General features: G+C 41.6%; 1 protein-coding gene across 7 annotated transcripts in view; it reads left to right on the top strand.

Moving 5' to 3' along the window:
- The first annotated feature begins 348 nt into the window (after positions 1-348).
- Ptprz1 (protein tyrosine phosphatase receptor type Z1) overlaps positions 349-20,892 on the top strand; it is a 173,755-nt gene continuing 153,211 nt past the window's right edge. For 3 of the 7 annotated variants that reach the window (XM_027389974.2, XM_027389973.2, XM_027389975.2), the window contains exon 1: positions 355-784. In XM_027389974.2, the coding sequence (XP_027245775.1) occupies positions 727-784 (58 nt within the window). In that variant the 5' untranslated portion in view covers positions 355-726. Of the gene's footprint in view, positions 785-20,892 lie in introns of all 7 variants that reach the window. The other 4 variants (XM_035450950.1, XM_027389969.2, XM_035450951.1 and 1 more) reach the window with 2 other exon arrangements.

Raw genomic sequence — 20,892 nt, 5'->3', positions numbered from 1 at the left:
ACCCACTTGGCAACTGCAGAGAAGACAAAAACCAAATGAAAGATTTTCCCAGGGGTGAAGCCCAAAGGTCAGCCCCAAGCTGTGCTGGACAATGGGGACCCAGACTCCTCTTGTAGCTTCCTAGGGGATGAAGGAGTCTTAATGAAGAGAGCTTTTTCTCCGCGAAGATTCTAAGCCGGAGCAGATTCCACTCCACCTCCAGCCGCGGGCGGGGGAGGGGCGCGGGGCTGGGACAAGCTGGGATCCGCCACGCCCCTCTTCTGTCGCTGCGCGACCCCGGCCCCCGCCCGCGCTTCTGCTCCCCCGTCCCCGCCCCCGCGCTCCGCGCGTGCCCAGCCCCGAGCGCGTCCCCGCACTCCCGCGCCGCTGGCTGCTAGCGCTCAGATCCTGGCCGCCGCAGCCCGCGCAGGCAGGGGACAGCGTCCCGCCCGAAGCCCCGCGCCTGGCCCGGGCTCGGTTCTCGCGCCCAGGAGCCACCTAGCACCGCATCCCGCATCTGCCTCTCCTCCTCCTCCTCTTCCTCCTCCCTCCTCTCTCTCTCTCTCTCTCTTCTCTCTCTCTCTCTCTCTCTCTCTCTCTCTCTCTCTCTCTCCCTCTGTCTCTTCTCTGTCTCTCTCTGACCACACGTCCACTCTTAGACCCTGGCCAGTCACCAGTGTCCCCTGCCTCGGTGTCCCCACCCTCTGCACCCCGGCGGCCGGCAAGGGGCCGCGGACCCGGCCGGAGATGCGAATCCTGCAGCGCTTCCTCGCGTGCGTCCAGCTACTGTGCGTGTGTCGCCTGGGTAAGTGATAGGACCTCCACGGGGCGGCTTCTCGGGGCTCAGTCTCTGGGACACGGCTGGGGGAGGATTTCAGAATATTCAGCAGCACCCAGGAAGAGTCGTGCTGGACCCCTAGATGTCACCCGCGCGGACTGCGCCCCCACCCCCTCAGCTGCGCCGCTGCCACCTGCCGGGTCCCCATACTGAGGCTGACACCGTCAGGACACCTGGACCCCCGAGGCCGCCGGGTCACGGTCCCCACTTGGCGCGCCCTCTCTTCTCCAGGTTGCAAACTGTGGAAACAGCTTTGTAGACCTACATAAGAGGATGAGTCAGTGACTAGAAATACAATACAGCGGTGGCTAGGGGCTACGACCTGAACGTTCATTTTTATGCTGCCAGTACTGTGGACCTGAACGGAAAGTACACGTGTCTGTCTTGAATTACACGCACTCGCCTGAAAGGTACTGAGCTGAACAAGCACCGACCTGACTTTTCTGTGGGTCTAGTACTTTCAATTTAGTCACGTTCAAGTCCAGGCAGCCATTTACAGAAAAGTTTCAAATCCCTATGAGCCTTCCGCCCCAGCTTCCAGAGAGGAGCTGCTGGTGGTGGGCTTACCGGGGACCCAGCTCATTCCTGCAGCCTTTCCACACCCTATACATGTTGAACCGACGTAACTCTCCGCAATCAACAGTTTTAATTACCGGGAAGGGGTGCTGGGGGGTGCTTTAGGTGTTTAGGTTTCCAAAAAGGAAAAGAATGTAAAATGTGTGGGGTTTTGTTTGTTCGTTTGTTTGTTTACAATTTTATTACTAAAAGGCACCTTCGCTGTGTTTAAAGGACTATTTGGAGCCATTCACCTAAAAATTAGAATATGTGCCTCAATTTGTGAGCATAACTGTTTAGCTCCCATCAGCCTCCTATAACCCTTCTTTTAAAATTTTAGATTGTTTATAATCAAGGATATATTAAAGGTACATTTCCATCCAGTGGGCGGTGCTGCTCTTGGAGCCCTGGCCTTTGTAAACAGAAGTCATTTCTGGTTCTGACTGACGAGAAATGTGTCACCACTATGGTGATGATTGCCTATATCTCACTCTATTGATTCACCTAGCTTCAATCCCCTTAGTTTTCCCCTTGGTGAAAGTGCTCAGGGCTAGTGTGCTGGATGCCTTGCACACCATCACACTGACATGTAAAACAGCAGGAGACACCCCCACCCCCAACCCGGACCCCAACCACACCCCCCAAGCCCCCACCCCACCACATTGCAAGTACTCTTCCAATCCACACCTGTTGAATTCACATTTTCACATTCCAGTCATAGACACTTTAGCAACAAAGCGAGGCCCTCTTGATACTTAAATTATTGTTTAAGGAGATCTCAGAGGATTAGGGAAGCAAATTACAGTATTGCTCTGCACTTCAGCAAAACACATGCCTAAGACTACATTAGGAATGGTTTTAATTAAGAAAACCAGAAGCAGTTACCTCACAGTTTATCTGTTTGAAGTGTAAGGTTTGGTGGCATTTAGTATAGGCAAGTTGTGTGCCATCACTGCCATCTAATGAGCCCGCCTTACTCATTGACTGACATTTCCCATCCCACAGATCAGCTCTCTGTGTCTATCGATCTTCTTGCTCCGGACATTTTATCTGAACAGTATCATCAAACATGCATCCTAAGATGCCTGGCTTCATTCACTTAACACATGTCTTCACGGTTTACTCATGTCGTAGCGTGTATCAGCACTCACTGGTTTTTATGACTGAGCTGGTGCCCACTGTAAGCAAATCACACATTTGCAAAGTTAATTTTTATTTTTCCTCAATAAGGCCTGCTTAGATTGCCTAGATTTTGGCTTATTGGATACATGCCTTTGAAGATACAAAGCATAAGGGGAAAGGAATGACTGCATTGTTTAAGACTTACAAGCTCATGCAATGGCATTAAATCTAAGCCTATCCAGTGGAAATGAAATATGAGTTCTTCCTTTCTCTTTCTTTCTTCCTTTCTTTCTTTCTTTCTTTCTTTCTTTCTTTCTTTCTTTCTGCCTTCCTTCCTTCCTTCTCTCTTTCTTCCTTTATAATGACTATACTATACTTTATAATTCCTTTACTATGAGATAACTATGTATCCCTTACCATTCCTTGTACATTGCTACCAACAATGGGGACACTGGCAAATGGGATGGATATATTGACCTTTGGGTGTCATATTGTGGGAAACTAAGGCACATTATCTACAAATGAAAAATCCAGCCTCTCTTTTAATCCCCCATTATATGCATCAGTATTTGTGGATGTCTTTATTCCTCCTCTTCAGTGTCTTTGGGCTGTCCAGATACCATGCTTCCCATAATATGTGCTCAATAAAAGGTCTGAGGATTGGCTGAGGGTGTGATGCAGGCGGCAATTCTGATATAACTAGACCACTATTCTTACCATTATCCAGGAGCACATTGTAGAATTCGCTACGGTACTCACTGTTGACAGTTAATAACATCTCTGTGATCAGGGTAGTATCACTTTCTGTGTCTCAGGTGTCCTGATGGTTTGAACCAGGCCATTTGACTTTCCCATATTAAGATATGTCTATGAGTCATGGAGGAAAGGGAGAGGTTTGAAGAGCTGTTAAGGAAGCACTTCTTTTCATTTATGAGACCACAGGATCTTAGGATTAAGAAAGTTACAGAGCTGCAAGCTACAGCAAATCATCATGCTTACACACTCTCGTTAAAAGTAATGAATATGATTCTGAACTTCCTAGTCATGTCTCACTGCTGCCGGGGCCACGTTAAACATGGGTCATACCTAAGGCTCCTGCAGCAATTATGACTTTAGCTATTGTGGGCGTGGTGCCAGGGGTCTTCTTCAGTTTGTCCTCTACAGCAAATTATCCCACAAATGTAAAATACTCATGCTTCCTCCAAATAATAACTAGTCACCATTCAGGAAACTTATTACTCTTGGTTAGCATGATAATGTTTTTCTGTACTTGGGATCTCTCTCTCTCTCTCTCTCTCTCTCTCTCTCTCTCTCTCTGCAGAGCAAGGCTGTTTTCAAGAGACAAGTTTGTAGGAGAGATTCCCTTATCAATGAATTATTTCTACAGTAGAATTGAAGAATCTTGCTTAACATTGTATGTTGTGAGAATTTTGCTTTTGGTAAACATTTTGTTTCTCTGGAAGCATGAACTGTTTCCAGAGAAACAAACTCGTCACACTTAAGGGAGGTCGGAGTGGGTCCATACTGGGAGCTCAATTTGAGTACATGTTTGGTAACTTCTCAGATTGTGTCTGGAAACTGTTCTGTCAGCCAAGACTACAGCACCTAAAGGAAGGGCTTGGTGGAAATGAGTTTTGTACTTTAGATCCACTTGCCACCGACTCAAGTGTTCACCTGGTTTCCATCCCCATGAACATCTACCCATCTTCTCATTTCTGTCTCCCCCATCTGATATGAATTGCTGATGAGGAAACACAGACACAGAGAAGTCAAGTGACTTTTCTGGCACCACACAGCCTAGTTAGTCTTTGTCTCTTCTAAACCAGACATTTCCTTTTCTGTGGTTTGGTTTTTGTCCTTTCTGTTTATTTGTTTTAAACAGGGTCTCACGTAGCAGTCTGGCCTTAAAAATTCTATGTAGCCAAAGATAGCCTCGAACTCCTGATTTTCCTGCCTCCACATTCTCAGCTCTGATATAAGAGGTATCCATCACCACATCTTGGTGACTCTTTCTGTGCTCACTCCAAGAACATCTTTTCCTGTTGAGAATTTACAGACTCAAGTGAGGTCTAGCATTTCAGTCCTGTTTGCTTTCTTGCAAATGCCCTCGGCGACTTTTCTTGTACATTCCCATGTTGTGTTTATTTCCCTTTTGAAAATTTGAGTGCAGTCTATCCTTTTTAGGTAACAATAACTTCTAGGCCCCTATATAATCTTGACAATTGTGACAAATCCATATGTAGTGAAGGCAGTCCCCCGAGACCACCGTCCTCCTTTCTATGCTGTTGTCTGTTGCACAATAAGACCCCAGCAGTGCTGAAGCAGGTCTTTGACACCTGTGCCCTCTACCCACATGCTCTGATTCAACCCCATACTGAAGACCTTTAAATCTCATTTTTTAAGCCACTCATGATGGTTTATATCTATAATCCTAGCACTTGAGAGCTTGTGGTTGGAAGATTGCTGTGAGTTCATGACCAACCTGGGCTACATACTGAGTTTCAAGCCAACAACCTCTTCTGCAGAGTAAAAACTGTCTCAAAATAGCAAAAGTCAATAAATAAATAAATAAATAAATAAATACCCCCCAAAAACCCAATTCTAACTTTTAAGACTCTTTCTCCATTGACAACCAGTTGAGAGTAACTGTCTTTTCCAACAATCTGTGACTGTGTTAAATGTGCTATGTCTCAAATATTTTAAAATGCTTCCACTCACTCAGTTATGCTAATGGTGAGAGCCAATTTAAGTAAGATACATATATGCATATATCTGAAGTTATTAAAATTATTTGGAGTGTTAATGCATGGCTTGTGTAGTGGAAACCAATTTTTATCTATATCTGCAATTCTTCTGATATATGTATAATGTACATTAGGCATTAAGGGAAATACTTTGTGCTATTTCATATTCCTAAAATACTCCAGTTTTTAAATTATACCCCTTGGTACCCTGGCCACTAGGTATATGTGTTTATTTGATTCATAATTTATCAAAATGAAATCACTCACTTCTTTTTATCACACTAGCCATGATTGATGTGCATGCATCTTAGCCTTGTCATCTGTGTATGTGACTACAACAAAGAGCAGTTTGGACACATTTCCATTACTCAGAAAATCTACTGATTGGGAGATGATGGTGCAGATGGTAAAATGTGTGCCTTGTAAGCATGAGGACCTGAATTCAGACTCTCAGTGCCCATATAAAAACCATATGTGAAGGTTTGTGGTTGCAATTCCAGTGGTTATGAGAGGTGGAGACAGGTATGTCCCTGGAGCCTACTGTGCAAACAGTATAGCCTACTAGGCAAAGCTCTAGTCCAATGAGAGACCCTGTCTCAAACAAAAGTGGGTAGCACCTGAGGAATGACACCTGAGTTTATCTTTTGACCTCTGCATATATGCACACACGTGCATATGTGTAACTGCACATATAAAGAAAATTCACAGAACAACACTTTTTTGGGATACTACTACTACTACTACTACTACTACTACTACTACTAATAATAATAATAATAATAATAATAAAATAGGAAGCAATAATTGATTATCTTCATGAGAAGTTATCAATTCAACTAAAAATGAATTCTAAAGTCATTAAAATTGTTGGTCTGTTGATACATGGGTTTTTTTGTGGTCTGTATTATGTCAACCATACAAAAATTCTGAGGGCAAAGACTGTATTGTATTCTTCATAGCTTTTTAGACCAGGCACCTAGAGGACATGCCTATTGAGTCCTTAATGCTCAAGGCCTTCAAGTTGCCTTTCTGTTATTGAGATCAGCCAATTTCTGTTGGTCTTTCTTTTGATTCTGTTTCTAGATCAAGACTTTGGTCAGCATTACCTTGACCTGTTCACCATTAATGCCTGTTCTGGCACCAGACCCTCATTTTCAGTGATTCTTTGATATATATGTCTAAGGGTCACCTAGATCCAGACACTATCTATTGCATAAAAGTAAAGTGCCCGTGTTTAGTATTTCATGGACAGTTGCTGGTGGTAGTCATAAGTGAACATTTGCTTGTTGATGAGTTGACATGAGTAAACCTGGATATGTCCCAGGGTTCAGTGTGAATGTGCTTCTCTGTATGTCAGTAATAACAAATGAAAGATCTTCTCCACAAAGACTTTGCTTTCTATCAGCCCAAAGCATTGGATAGGTCCTGTCAAAATAGCCATGAGAGGTTGGTAGCCCAAGACTGTTCTGAAAACAAAATAACAGCAACAGTGAAGAAGATGGGAAGAAGAGTGGCATCTCAAGATACATATTTCTTAGAGTCCTATCATTTTCTTATTAATCATAGATGAAGTGCAGGACATAATTTAACCCTACACATGGCATGGAAACAGTATGTTTTCTTTAATGGAACTGAATTCAAATGGGTGGGGATTGGGACAGGTGAGATATTGTCACATAGGGCAAGAGCAGAAGTTGCTCTTTTATTATGATATTTTCCTGATATGCTTCTCAATATTCCCCTCCATCTTCCCTTTTTTGATGTTATTTCCTCTTTGATCTTTACGTCCTTTGAGCATGGATTTAAATAATCAAATAAACTTGGCACATTTCCTCTGCATCCTGATGAAGAGTTGGATAGGGAGGAAATTGATAGTATTTGATGCCATTAGTGAATGTACTTTTACTTTGTTAGTATAATTTGGAAGGAGTGGTACTTAGCGTAATTTTAAAAGGATGGGTTAACAGATGCTTCTACTCAAAATTCCCATGGTTAAAATAGGCTGGATTGTCCTTTATTCCTTCTGATGTTTGTTCACAGATATTAAAGTAAACTCAATTATCCAGGGTCTTAGTTGATGTGAACTTGCTGTTCTGATTCAATAAGTGAGTCTTTTTCATGTGCTTGTTCATAAGGCATAAATTTTATAAATTTCTTTGGAAATACATTCTTTATATTTTTGGAAAGAATAATTTATTCATGAGTTGGAAAGAAGGAGGTTGGATTGGATTAAAGTGTAAGAGTCACTAGGCTACAGGTAGCTTTTCATTCTCAGAGAATCATTCCATCTGTCTCTGCCCACCTTCCTCTAAGCATGGGTCTTACTACTAGACCTTTATTAGAACTGATTAACTCAATATCTTGAGTAAGAATAAATGGAAAAATTATACTTTTAAAAAGTGACCTTTTAAATCCCATATCAAGGTTCCTACCCAAATCCTTATCACATATTTCGAAATGCTAGCCAGATATAAATAACCTTCCTGATGTTCTCATGGTTTTCAATCACATCATCACCTGATTAAAACTGATTTCTATAAATTATCATCCACTTACATCTACACATTTTCTGGACTAGACAGGTAAAAGTGTCACCTGTTACACAGAGTTGTACAAAACCAAGATCTGCTCACAGGAGCCATCGGCATGGCATTGAGGAACACAGGATAACACTCTCATGGTTGTTTCCCTGAAAAAGTGTGATGGGGAATGTACTGTGTATGTTTATCTTATTGATTGTTAAATAAAATACTGTTTGGCCAATGAGACAGGAAGTTAGACAGAACTAGAAGTCAAAGAGGATTCTGGGAAATGTAGTAGAGAAGTGCTGATCCAGGCAGGAAGTTACATAGCAAGGAGACTCATATTTAAGTGAAGGAGAAACAGGAAGGGCCCTCTTTTCCCCTCCGCCCCTGATCCAGCAGCACAATGTAATCCACTGGTAAGGAGGGACACCAATAAGGCGTCTGATAAGTCTTATAAAATATATAGATTTATGATAATTAAGACTGAGCTAACATATGAGGAATCCTAGTCATTGGCCAAGCAGCATTGTACCTAATACAAGTTTCTGTGTATTCATTTGGGCCTAACTCAGGCAGGCGACTGGCGTAAAGCTCACACATGTCTGTGGGGCTCAGGTGGCTTTTGGCAACAAAAGTGTTCATAGACGTTGACTGCGGTCACAGGTTCTCAATCATGGCCACACTTTAGACTTGTCGGGTGTTTTTGTGTGCTTCCCCTCCAAATTCCATGTCATCCCCCTATCAGGATGGTAGTACTTATAAATGAGACTTATGAAGGGAAAATAGGTCATGAGGTTCAAGCTGTCACAAAAGAAATGAATGCCTTAGAGAGAAGTGACAAGAGCTGTGTCTTTTTCCATCCCATAAAAACACAGCAAGAAGCCAGCCCATCTGAAAGCCACAGAGAGCTTTCATCAGGATCAAATCTCTTGACCTTTTGATATAGGACTTTCTAGCCTCAAAACATGTAAGTAACAAATGCCTGTTGTTTTAGCCACTTGGTCTAAAGTATTTTGTTATAGTACTCTGGCTAATCAATGCACACAAATAACTTCTAGCTAAGAGTATTTTAGTGTCTCTGTGCTGTGATCAAGTATGGATGTTTTCTTCAAACACTTCAGGTGATTGGAGGACACAGTCAGGGTTTGAAACCACAGATCTAGGCCAACCTCACAATACTACTAATCTTAGTTCATTTTCCTTCAGGTGGAGACACTGGCAGGTTGTGTGCTTTGCTAAAACAATGGGACAAAGGCCTTGGAAAATGTCCCATCCCTCTTAAGTCTTCTTAAGGTAGTTTCAGTTTCAGAGTAACCCTAGAAGAGGAGCATGGACTACAGTGGCTGACCTCAGAGTCTGCAAGCCAGACTTCAGAAGGGCAAGAGTCTTGGAGTTGATCCAAAGGTTCAAGTCTATCAGCAACTGGGAAGACAAATGAACCAACTTCAGAGATAAGAGTCTCAAGTGCCATTTGTCCAGACTCAAGCATATATTATCTTTCCATTTGCCAAAGATGTTTATTCTTGGTGGTACCTAGTCTTGTTTTCTTCATGAATTTTTCAGTAAAACTAGTTAGTGTTTTCTTCTAGTTTATGAAAGATCTAGCTATGTTTCTCCCTCTATTTTCATATCTTTTATGTTATCTCTAGGCTCAAAATATCAATGTATAAATTATGAATGATAAAATTTATAACAAAAGTATCAATTATTTAGCATGTCCTGGCTATTTAGGTTTTACTGTGTTTGAAAAGCCTTAATAACATCCACTTAAAAGCTAATGATGGACTTTCCTGGATAGTCAAATTACCTCTTCAATACACTAATACTCAGCAATGATAACATAAGCACAAACTGATGCTGTGAATCTTGATTGAGAATCTTCTTTGAGATAAATATTCCTCTAGAGAGGATATATACCTACTTACTGGTTAGTTACAACCTCACAATATATATAAAAGTAGCTCCCTAGCATGGAAAGCTTTGCTGTAGAATGTGTGGGGATATAGATATATATTTTTATCCACATCAGGGTAGGAAGACTTGAATGATCACTATGGTGGCAAGGCATACAGGCCAGCAAAGACACCCACAGAAGCATGGAAGAGTCAAAATTTGGTATTTGGAGAGAGGGAATGATTAGGAGGGATGTACAGTAATAAAAATTCTTAAATAGTAGGGAAGATTTCCAACAGCTGCTTGAAAAGTTTGAGACTGACATTTATCCACTGTAATGGAGTATGACGGCCAGGTTTTGAACAGTAAATCTGCTTTAGAAAATCCCTATTTTTAAAATTTTGAATTAAAAATTGTTACTATTACTCCTATATTTCTATGTGTATATAAGAGAGGGAGAGAGATAACAAGAGTGAGAGAAACGGGACTTATTTGTATATGGGTATGCTTGCCTTTGTGGACATGTGTGGAAGCCAGAGGTTGATGTTAGCATGTTTTCTCTAGTCACTTTTCCACCTTATATTTTGAGACAGGGTTTCTCCCTGAACCTAGAGCTTGCTGTTTTGGCTATACTGGCTGATTATCAAATCCCAGAGGCCCCACCTGTCTCCACCCCTCAGTGCTGGGATTATATGCAAACACACCACACCTGGCTTTTACGTAGACGTTGGTGATCTGAAATTAGAGCCTTACGCTCATGCTGCAAGCAGCCCACTGACCCAGTGCCCCTGCCCAGTTTTGCCGATTATGGGACAACACTGGTATCAGAGAACAGTACTGGAAGCAGAGTAAGACAAGGAATCAAGCTGTTGCAATGCTGTTACTATGGAAATTTCCTTGATGATTCCAAGTGTGAGAAGTGACAGCAGCACACTATCCTCTTGCCTAGCAAACACTTTCAGATACATCACTTCACTTGATTTAGGTGTAATTGGTATACTTGATAGGATATGATCCCATTGTATGAGAACAAGATGTTGGTGATCCTAGAGGGAGTGTCTGGCCTGGAAAGGTGAAGATGTAGCAAGGAACATAGAGAGTCAGAGAAATACCCAAGAAGAAAAACTATAGCAGAAAACATGCACAATACTAAAGGAGCTGATTCTTTGGAAGCAAAGGGAGAAAAAGTGAGCATGGACTTACATATTGATTGTAGAATCAAACTAAGTCTGTTAAAATGAGCCCCAGGCATTGAAAGGAGACATTCCTCCAAACTGATGAACTCAGTGACTTGGGCAGCAATCAAAGCAAATAGTGCTGCTTATAGAGACCATGGCCAGAACTTTACCAAACAAAATGTCTTTTTGAGGGTGAAAGGATCTGAGCAGATTGGCAGCCTCAGGTTCTTCTGCAGCACCCACCTAGACACTGTTCACTTCATTGACTTTGAACACCCACGCGTGTGTTCTTTTTGCTGTGAGCATACACACTCCTGTAGTTGCAGCCAGCAGACTGCTGGCACAAAAGCTTTCTTGATTATCCATGAGTTCATATGAATTGAAGTGTGCCATAGTCATCTCTCATAGACTAGTGTCTCTGGAAATTGCTCACCATGGGGGCTTCACAGTAGAAACAGTGTAACAGAAAACAATAAATGGAATAGTCTTCCCTGATTTTGCTTTGAAGATATTTATAATAAAAAGATGGAGAGAGGAGACAGAGAGAGAGAGAGAGAGAGAGAGAGAGAGAGAGAGAGAGAGAGAAGGAGGGAGAGAGGGGAAAAGAGACAGACAATGTCAGCCCCTTCCAAGTATGTGCTTGCCATGGCATGTGTGATGTCTGAGGACAACCTAGGGTAGCATTCCTTGCCATCCACTTTGTTTAAGATTTAATTCTTTTTGTTGTTGCTGTTGTTGTTGTATTTGCTGCATGATCCAGTCTGGCTGGTACAGATGTTTCTGGGAATTCTCTTGTCCCCATCTTAATGTAGGACCTCTAGGAATACAGACATGTTATCATGTCCACTCTTTCCATAGATTCTGAGAATTCAAACTCGAATCTTCACACTTGAACATCAAGGTTGATGTGTTGTTAATTATCAAATGAAACAATACCATTTTGTTACTTGCTATATATCTCTTTAAATTTATGACTCACGAATCAATACACTGAGAAAACATGTAGTTAGGTAAGGAAGAAAGTAACAACAAAACCAAACTGTAAGTCTATTTTTCCATATGTAACAGGAATGTAAGCACAATTTTCCATATGTAATTGAAAATATAGTATATTGGGCCATGTAGGATTTGATTGCAAAGTTAAAGTCTATCAAAAGTGATTGTATATAAGGCGTGTTTGGTAATGGTCAGTTTTTGTTTGATGACTTTCATAATAGGGAAATTGTGTATAATATTAATATGTACAGTTATACTTGTACAACAAGAGCTGGGCCCTGTTAAATCAGTGACACTCTGCAGCAGGCGCTCACTGGGGTTACAATGTGCTCAGCACTACACTTGGGCTTGAATCAATATTTCCCATCTTTGAGGGGGTGAATCTCGTTACAGATACAAAGTACAGCCCACTGCAATAAGGTCAGAAAAAGGAGAGAGAAAATTTAAAAAAAAGTGTGAAAACACATTTTTAAAGTCACATGAGGGTGAGCAGCCCTTCTTTCTTCCTTTTGAACAAGACAGTTTACTGTTTCATTTCATAAGATAATCCCCTGTGTGTCCTCTGTCTTTTCTGTGGCTAGCAGATCTTTATGGATTTGAGACTAGGCTGGTCTACATAACAAGTTCCAGGCCAGCCAGGGCTGTAGAGCAAGACCTTGCCTCAAAGAAAAAAACATTTTTTTCAGACTGTAGATTGTTTACTCTAGTTCTCTGGAATGCATTTAGTTCTCAGTATTCCTCCCATCACACTCAAAATAATTGTGTAGCTAGGGGAACATTTGAACGAAATGTGTAAGTTAAAATCCTCTTTGTGTACATTTGCTTTTCTATCCAATGCTAGGAATATGTCACATGGTTTGTACAACTAGACCTGTTCCATCATGAGGCCTTACTGTTGGCAGAGAGAGCTTCCATTCTGTCACAAAGGCCAGTTCTGTGTGCTGCAATGTTAAAGAGTCAGTCGCTAAGCCTTTAATTTTAGTTTTTTCTAGAAAATTCTGAGCATAGATAGTAATGCTGTCTGCTGAATGAATCTCGTGAAGAGTGAAAACACATTTAATTAGGCATGAGTGGCTAGGGCATGCTGCCCTGAAATCCTATATGACAGCACAATCTGGACTCCATCTTTTCCACCAGAAAGTGCCCAGAGATGCCTCTGTCTTGACAGTGATTCCAACTTATTCTCTTACTGATCTTTCAGTACTTTCTGACTGTTCAGTATTCTTGGCAGAATTAATCAAAACACAAAATGCTTGCATACTCTTCAGTAAATTCTAGATTTTATACAAACCTTTGTTTCTATGGCAAGATGCCTACAAGACAGCCTTGTGGTTCAGTCTCTGGAAGGACTGAGGCTATATCCTCTTTTTCTATATTTATAAGTTAAAATCCTGCCAGACAATGGTGGCACACACCTTTACCACCAGCCAGCACCAAAGGCAGGTGGACCTCTCTGAGTTCGAGGCCAGCCTGGTCTTCAGAGTGACTTTAACGGCATCCAGGGCTACTCAAAGAAACCCTGTCTCACAAAACCAAAACCACCACCACTAACAACAAAAATTCTGCAGCACTTGTAAATTAGAAGGCGGGGGTTCTTTTGCTTTTACAAATTTTGAAATTGAAATTTTACTAGACTCAATGGAATTAGGCAAGTAAAGATGAAATACTCAACCAAATAGTCTTTATACTGTAATCATAGCTGCTAAGTCCTTTTCCCATGAGTAGACTAGGTCTTCTGCTTGCAAAGTGTGCCTCTGTGCAGTAAGTTTTCACTCATAAATACATAGGAATTGCTGGCTTTTGCATGGGAGTCTTTTGGATGAAAGCTCTCAGACTGCTAGAGATCTGTTTGGGCGATCAAAGAGAGACTGACACAGACTTTTTGTGTGGAAGTAATTGTGCTTGACTATTGGCACCTTAGAGGCTGACTATACACTTTCAATGGGAAAATATTAATGTGTACATGCAAATAGAATTTGTAGATTGGAGTTGAAATGTCTGTTAATCATCCCTCACATGTTTCTTGTATGAATTCAATAACAAGAAATGAAGAGGTTTGGTACATATTTGTATGTCTTTATTCATTCACCTGAAAATCCCCGAAATCCATACATAGTAACTAACCAAAACACAGATGGAAAGTTTCACTGTCTGAAACATAACCAGCACAAGAGCTATGAAAATAGGCACATATCTGCCTGCTATGAGCCTAGGAAATGCCCACAATCTAATGAACATCATTAAGTTCTTGGTGTAAATAATTATTTTTTCCCAAAACCAACTTAAATACTTTTTTTTGCCAGTGTGTAGCAACAGATGTGGGAATACTTTAAGGGACTCTTGTCCTCAGAAGACTTTATGCTTTCACAGTATTATTGCCATAGCTCTAAGATGGAAATCTTTTGCAACTGGCTTCTGCAGTGAAGCACAGTGAGGTTTGCCAGGGTTTTCAACCGCAGAAACCTTTGAGGAAATACTGGGTAAGATTCGTGTGTTTACACTGGCCATCACTGGGAAAGACACAGGTTCCTCTAACTTCTGATGTTCCGTGACACACTTCTCAGAGCATCCATCCAAGGTGCTTTAAAAGCGGAACTCAGATTGCTTCTCGGATTTTTGTCATTCTGTGGTGGCTTCTGGCCTCTCCAGTCTCTAGTTGTGTCCTATATAACCTTCCATAACATCACCACTCCTTCGGGTCATCGCCTCCCCAGGACACAGGATTCATTCTGTATGCCAGTTGTTTTCACACTTTGCTTTTTCTTGAGGAGACTAATCTCAAGATGTCCATCTCCTGGCTATGTATAAGGACTCTTGCCTATGTAGTAGGTACTCAGTCCATCTCTGCAGTCTTTATGAATGAAATTCCCTCCAAAACAGACATATTGAAGACAGAAAAGCGAATAGGATCTAGCTAATGATGGTCCCTTTATGTCAACTCCTTTGGGGCACTCTTTAGCTGCCTAAGAACCTTGGGATCGGATTTCTAGTGTTGGGAATTAGAATTCACTTCACCCTCAACTTCACTCAGTTCTTCTAATTTTTCAAAAGGTAAACTAAAAGTGGGTCAACCCAATCACAGTCTACTTTTAACAGGTCCAAGTGTCTATATAGATTTTCAACCGAATTGGCACTCAATCGTGGACAACTTCCTAAGGGCTTTTGCTCTTGGCATTCAGACATTTAAGAAAATTAAGCGACTAGAATAGAGTACAATAGTGAATGCAGAAGAAGGGAAGAAAGACATCTGTGGCCAGAAACATGAGAGAAAGAGCACTATAAGTTTCTTTATTCTACGTAGTGGTGGGAGAATCTACTTTTTGGCCTGCACAGCGGATGCACCATTTCTTTGGATAAGTTTCCCCTATGTTTCCTGTCAAGCCAGGGTTTTAATGAAACAACGATACCGGATCCCTCTCAGTAACACCTCTTCAGCCCTCCAACACCCCAGTCAGCGCCAGCCAAGAGCGTTTCTCTCAGCCTCTTTTATCCCTTTTTCCCAAGAACAAGATCAGATATGTGAGATCCTGTTTGATTCAAGCTTGGAGAAAGGGCTGTGTGTCTCACGCCCGTGGGTTACCTGAAGCTGCCAATAGTGGCAAAGTCAGCACTCTGTCCTGGGCCTACACTTTAAACTCTTCAAGCAACATAAGAGACTTACAGTGCAAAAATCATTTTCCATGGAACAGAGGGTTGTTGATGTTTCAGAGTCTTTAAAAAGTGAGAATAGCACAGTTGTGCTCAGCTCCGTCTGGGGGCCCTGAGAGACATTTCACAACCACATACTTCGTGTCCACTCAGTTCCTTCTCTCTGAGCTGCTGGTATTGAGTCTCTGGTATATTAGAGAGGTCTCTGTGACTGCAAATAGAAATCCACCAAGATGCTGCAAATGTTTAAGACAACACTAAAGAAGTCAGTGTTCTGTTCAAAAAAAGTGACTTAGGCCCAGCGTTGGTGGCACACGCCTTTAATCCCAGAGCTCGGGAGGCAGAGGCAAGTGGATCTCTGTGAGTTAGAGACCAGCCTGGTCTATAAGAGCTAGTTCCAGGAAAGTTTCCAAAGCCACAGAGAAACCCTGTCTCGAAAAACAAAAACAAACAAACAAAAAAAGTGACTTAGTAGTTATGAGGCTAATAGACAAGTGGAAAATATTCTAACACAAATAATCACACTGAGGAAAAATCAATGTGACTTGAACAGACATTGACTTGTAGGAGATTTCAGAACTTGAAATGTTCTTAAATGTGCTTAAGTGAAACCACCACAATCTTAAGGAATATAAATGAAGAGAAAATAAGGCATCTGAGGGAAATAATCACTATACTCAGTTGTAAAACCAAAAATCCGATTGCTTGATGGAACAGTTATGCTTGATAGAATATTAACTAGGCAATTATAAGTGTGAAAGCAATCATTTCATTAGATAGTTACTAAAAGCAGTAGTGTTTATGCTAGTAAAGAATTGCCAGGTATCTATAAGCAATGATCAAGGTTCCTGTGGGACTTCATGGGGGGAAAACTGGACTTTTAGACACAGTTACATAGGGAATTAATTAAATTATTCAAGTTTTGAAATCATGAGCACTGGGATGAAATTGTTAGGTTTGACATTAGTTTTTAAGGAATGAAAGTTTCATTCTGCCTTTGGAAGAGTTTATCTTTTTACTTATGTAAAATGAAGCCCCACTTAAATATTCAGTGAAAGGGGGCTTATGGAAAATGTGCCATTTTAGCTACAGCCCTTCAGAGGCCATAAGAATATCAGTTATAAAATTACAGTCTGTTTCTAGAAGCATTTGACAGTGAATGATGCTCTCATCAAAAGGAGAAGCAGCTATTCAATGGGAGAGAATAAAATAAGGATGCATGGACTTACTGTGAGGGGCCCCTGCTATCCTTGGGCAGAATGGACTAAATGCTCACAGAGGAGAAGCATCTCTCTAGGTACAGGATTCTTTTTGTCTGCACATTATGTCCATCTGCAATCAAAGCACGGATGCCTTCTCTCAGGTTACTATCTTTGTATTTGATAACGCTAACAATTTTTTTAACAGGCTGACCTATGCTCATTAAAACAAATACTGTCCTCTTAGTTGGGGAGCTGTTTCTGTAGATCAAGCATGTGCCATGAAAACATGAGGACTGGAGTGTGGATCCTAAAAATGCATGTAAAGCCAGATGTGTTGATATATTCCTACAGAGTCATGGGGCGGGGGTTATGGAGCAGAGAATCCTTAGAAGCTATGGGTCAGCTAGTCCAGTGTTAGGAACAACAAGCAGTAACCACCTGTCTCAAACAAGGTGAAAACTAAGATCCAAGATTGTCCTTTGACCTTTGTTCTCATGTCACAACATACCACAGGGCACTCATGCCCACACTTGTAAATATGCATACAACACACAAATAAAAGCGAAACAGAGCAGTATTCTTCTCCTCACCCCTGCCACATTTCCGGCCTTTCATATACTGCTAACCTCTTAGAATTTTCCACAGTTAGCATCTGTATTTTCTCTCCTTCCAATTGTCCTCAAATCTGCAGTAAACAAAAAGCTGCTCCCATCACTGCAAAAGCTTTCCTTGACCCATCTCAGCAGTGTCCTTGAATTTGTTATTTGTAGTGGGCAGCAGCGTTCTCTGCCGTCACTCAGCTGAAACAGTTTGTAATTCTAGAGATGCCTTGTTCCCTCGACTTCCAGAACGTCTCATGAGCCCACTTTCCTACTGCCTGACTGCCGTCTCTCAGCCCCTAGATTCCTTCTTATAACCTCAGTTCTGACATTAGAGCCAACCCATAAACTCATGCCTTAAACTGTACTATAATTTGGATCTGAACTGACCTCCCCCCAAGACCTGTATGTCGAAGTCTTGATCCTCAGTATATGCACAGCTGGGAGGTGCTAAACATGTGTGAGGTGAGGTGTAATGGAAGGAATTTAGGCTATTTGGGGGGGGGGTTACCTTGCAGGTGAAATTTAGACTGTCAGCCCTTGCTCTTCTCCTTTGTCGTGAGAAAAGCAGTGTGCTCTGCCATGCTCTTCCTGACATGCTCACTGCCTGGCTACAGGCCCAGAGCAATGGGGTCAGTTACCATGTCCTGAAACCTTTTTAACTGTGGGTCAAAATGTATCTTTTTTGGGTTTTGTTTTTGTTTTTGCTTTTGTTTTTGAGGATGATCACCTCAGTTACAGTATTTTGAGAAGCTGCTGATATGGACTGCTTATCTCTACACACTCACCTGACTGTCTCATCCTTACGTTTTCTGCATTGTTTTCTCCAGGATCTTACCTGAACACCATAGGAACAGATCTAACTATCTATTTACACAGTGAGTGGACTTCAATGTGATCTGCTGATCTTTCTTCCATTCTGGCTCAAGCTACAAGTCTTAGGGCCATCAGCAATTCTTCCACTGCCTGTATTAACCTATCAGAACATGTGGGTTCATCTTTCAAACAATCTTTCCCCTACCCAGTCCCCAACATTCCTCAATCACTTTCTCACACTAGCTTCCCAGCTAGTTTCCTGGGCTTGCTCACCTACTGTCCAGGTTGAGCTTGCTGAGATAGGTCAGATCACGCCACTCTCAATTTCCCGGTTTTTTTCTCAGACTTGCCACTGTCTCTACAGCTCTTACCAAACTCAAAGTAGTCTGATATATCATTCCTTCTTCAGCCACTGTTATGCAAGTGATTGGTGATCTGCTGCTTAGATTTAATATGAAGTGGAAAATTGTACGATGCCAGTAAACACCATCATTTTTATTTGTTTTATTAATGAGGTTGAGAATACAGTCTGATTGCATTCAAAGAAATCTCAACTGTATGGTTCAGACAAGAAAATTCCCATTCTTTCTGTTTACTCTGTGAATCCACAGTGAGTGACCATGTTCCAATGGTCTTAGGTGACCACTATGAAAGGGTCATTCTATCCCTCCCAAAGAGGTCACAACAAACAGGTTGAGAATCACTGACTAAGAGGATAATATATAAAGTTGATGGCAACCTACAGTATTTGCACCAGACTAAGAAAACAATTTTCAAAGAAATTCAAAATACTAAATCCTTCTTATGACCAGGTAAATCTCAAAGAAAGCTTGCCTCAGCATCTCTCAGCCTCCCTGATGCGTTCCCTCCCATCCTCCTGAGACACATACTGCTTCAGGTGCACTCAGAAGGCCAGTATCACCCTTTCCTGCAGTTTGTTTGGGTCCTACTCACTAGACAGTCTATGCTCTCTACCAGGAGTCCCCTGTTCTGCCTTTTTTCTCAATCAAACATGTCTTTTCCTTTGACTGCTTAGCTGCCAATTTCTTTAATGAGTATCAGATCAACATAATTTATAATAGATTTTGAATAGCCACAGCTAATAACACAAACATATGAAGAGTATTTAACATAAATAATTGTGATTGTTACGAAAATAAAACGGGTTTTTAAAACTGTATTGTGTTAAAAAAAAAACATGTAACATAAGGTATACCTCCTTAAAATTCTGATTCTACAGTATAGTATGGTTTACTACAAGCATGCTGTACACAGGATGTCTGTAAAGCTTTTCATCTTGAATTTCAGGAACTCTCAGAAAATATCAACTCACATGCCTTTGTCCCCCAAGCCCCCGAAGCTACCACTGTATTCCCTACATCTGAGAGATTGAGCATGTTAGACACTGAGCCATTTTCACAACAGCCAAGAGATGGAAAGAGTCTAAGTGTTCACAGATGATGAATGAATGGAGTAACTGTAGCATGTGCATGCAGGGGAATTTCAGTCAGACTTTAAAAGAGGACAGCGTGCCACAGGCTGCAGTACTGGTGAGACTTACGAACATTATATGCAGTGAAATGAGGCCAGTTACAGAAAGATAAATGCTTCCCAATTGTGCTAATATAGAGTAGATATTTTTCTGAGCATAGGGAAATGGCTTTGAGGCATGAGATATTTTCCACTTCTTCTTACTTATGTATGACCTCTACACATTTTCCTTCCATTGGCAAAATGCTTGATCTTTAAGTCGACAGAGATTCATTTCACAATAATTGTATTTCTTCTATGAAGAGAGAAACCAGCTTGGTTAATGTTATCACATTAGAAATGATCTATTGAGATATTCGTTTAATATTGTGTTTTCACGTGATATTTATAATACTGTAATGGACATTATTGTTGTCATTTTATTTTACTCATGCTTTAGTTTCTGTTAATTCACAACTGGGGGGATTTAAACCTATTCTTACTCTGTTACTTCCCAACCACTTGGCTTTTAGCCCCTGTTGTCAGTGGTAATGAAAACTACAGAAAATTGTGGGAGGAATTAGGGTTTGAAATTGGTTTGACCTCATTCATTTTTAGCATATACATTTCTAAGAACTGATCTCTGTAGCTGAAAATGTGTTACTTTTTTCCTGAAAAACTAATATCTCAAGTTTCTCAAGTTGACACTTGGTCTCAGGCTTTGTGCTGCATGGTGCTCTTAGACTGTGTGTGTGTGTGTGTGTGTGTGTGTGTGTGTGTGTGTGTGTGTGTGTACGGTGGTCTCAGGAGTATGGATGTTCAGAAGTATTCATGTCCACGATGAGCTCTAGAGTGTGGTTGTTCAGGGCTGTGTATGTCCACAGTGAGCTCAGGAGTGTGGGTGTTCAGGGCTGTGTGTGTCCATGGTGAGCTCAGGAGTGTGGGTGTTCAGGGCTGTGTGTGTCAACAGTGAGCTCAGGAGTGTGGGTGTTCAGGGCTGTGTGTGACCACAGTGAGCTCAGGAGTGTGGGTGTTCAGGGCTGTGTGTGTCCACGGTGAGCTCAGGAGTGTGGGTGTTCAGGGCTGTGTGTGTCCACGGTGAGCTCAGGAGTGTGGGTGTTCAGGGCTGTGTGTGTCCACGGTGAGCTCAGGAGTGTGAGTGTTCAGGGCTGTGCGTGTCTATGGTGAGCTCAGGAGTGTGAGTGTTCAGGGCTGTGCATGTCTATGGTGAGCTCAGGAGTGTGAGTGTTCAGGGCTGTGTGTGTCCACGGTGAGCTCAGGAGTGTGGGTGTTCAGGGCTGTGTGTGTCCATGGTGAGCTCAGGAGT

The sequence above is a fragment of the Cricetulus griseus genome (assembly GCF_003668045.3).
Source record: "Cricetulus griseus strain 17A/GY chromosome 1 unlocalized genomic scaffold, alternate assembly CriGri-PICRH-1.0 chr1_0, whole genome shotgun sequence".
In the NCBI taxonomy this organism is placed as follows: domain Eukaryota; kingdom Metazoa; phylum Chordata; class Mammalia; order Rodentia; family Cricetidae; genus Cricetulus; species Cricetulus griseus.
This window is presented reverse-complemented; position numbering and strand designations above follow the sequence as displayed.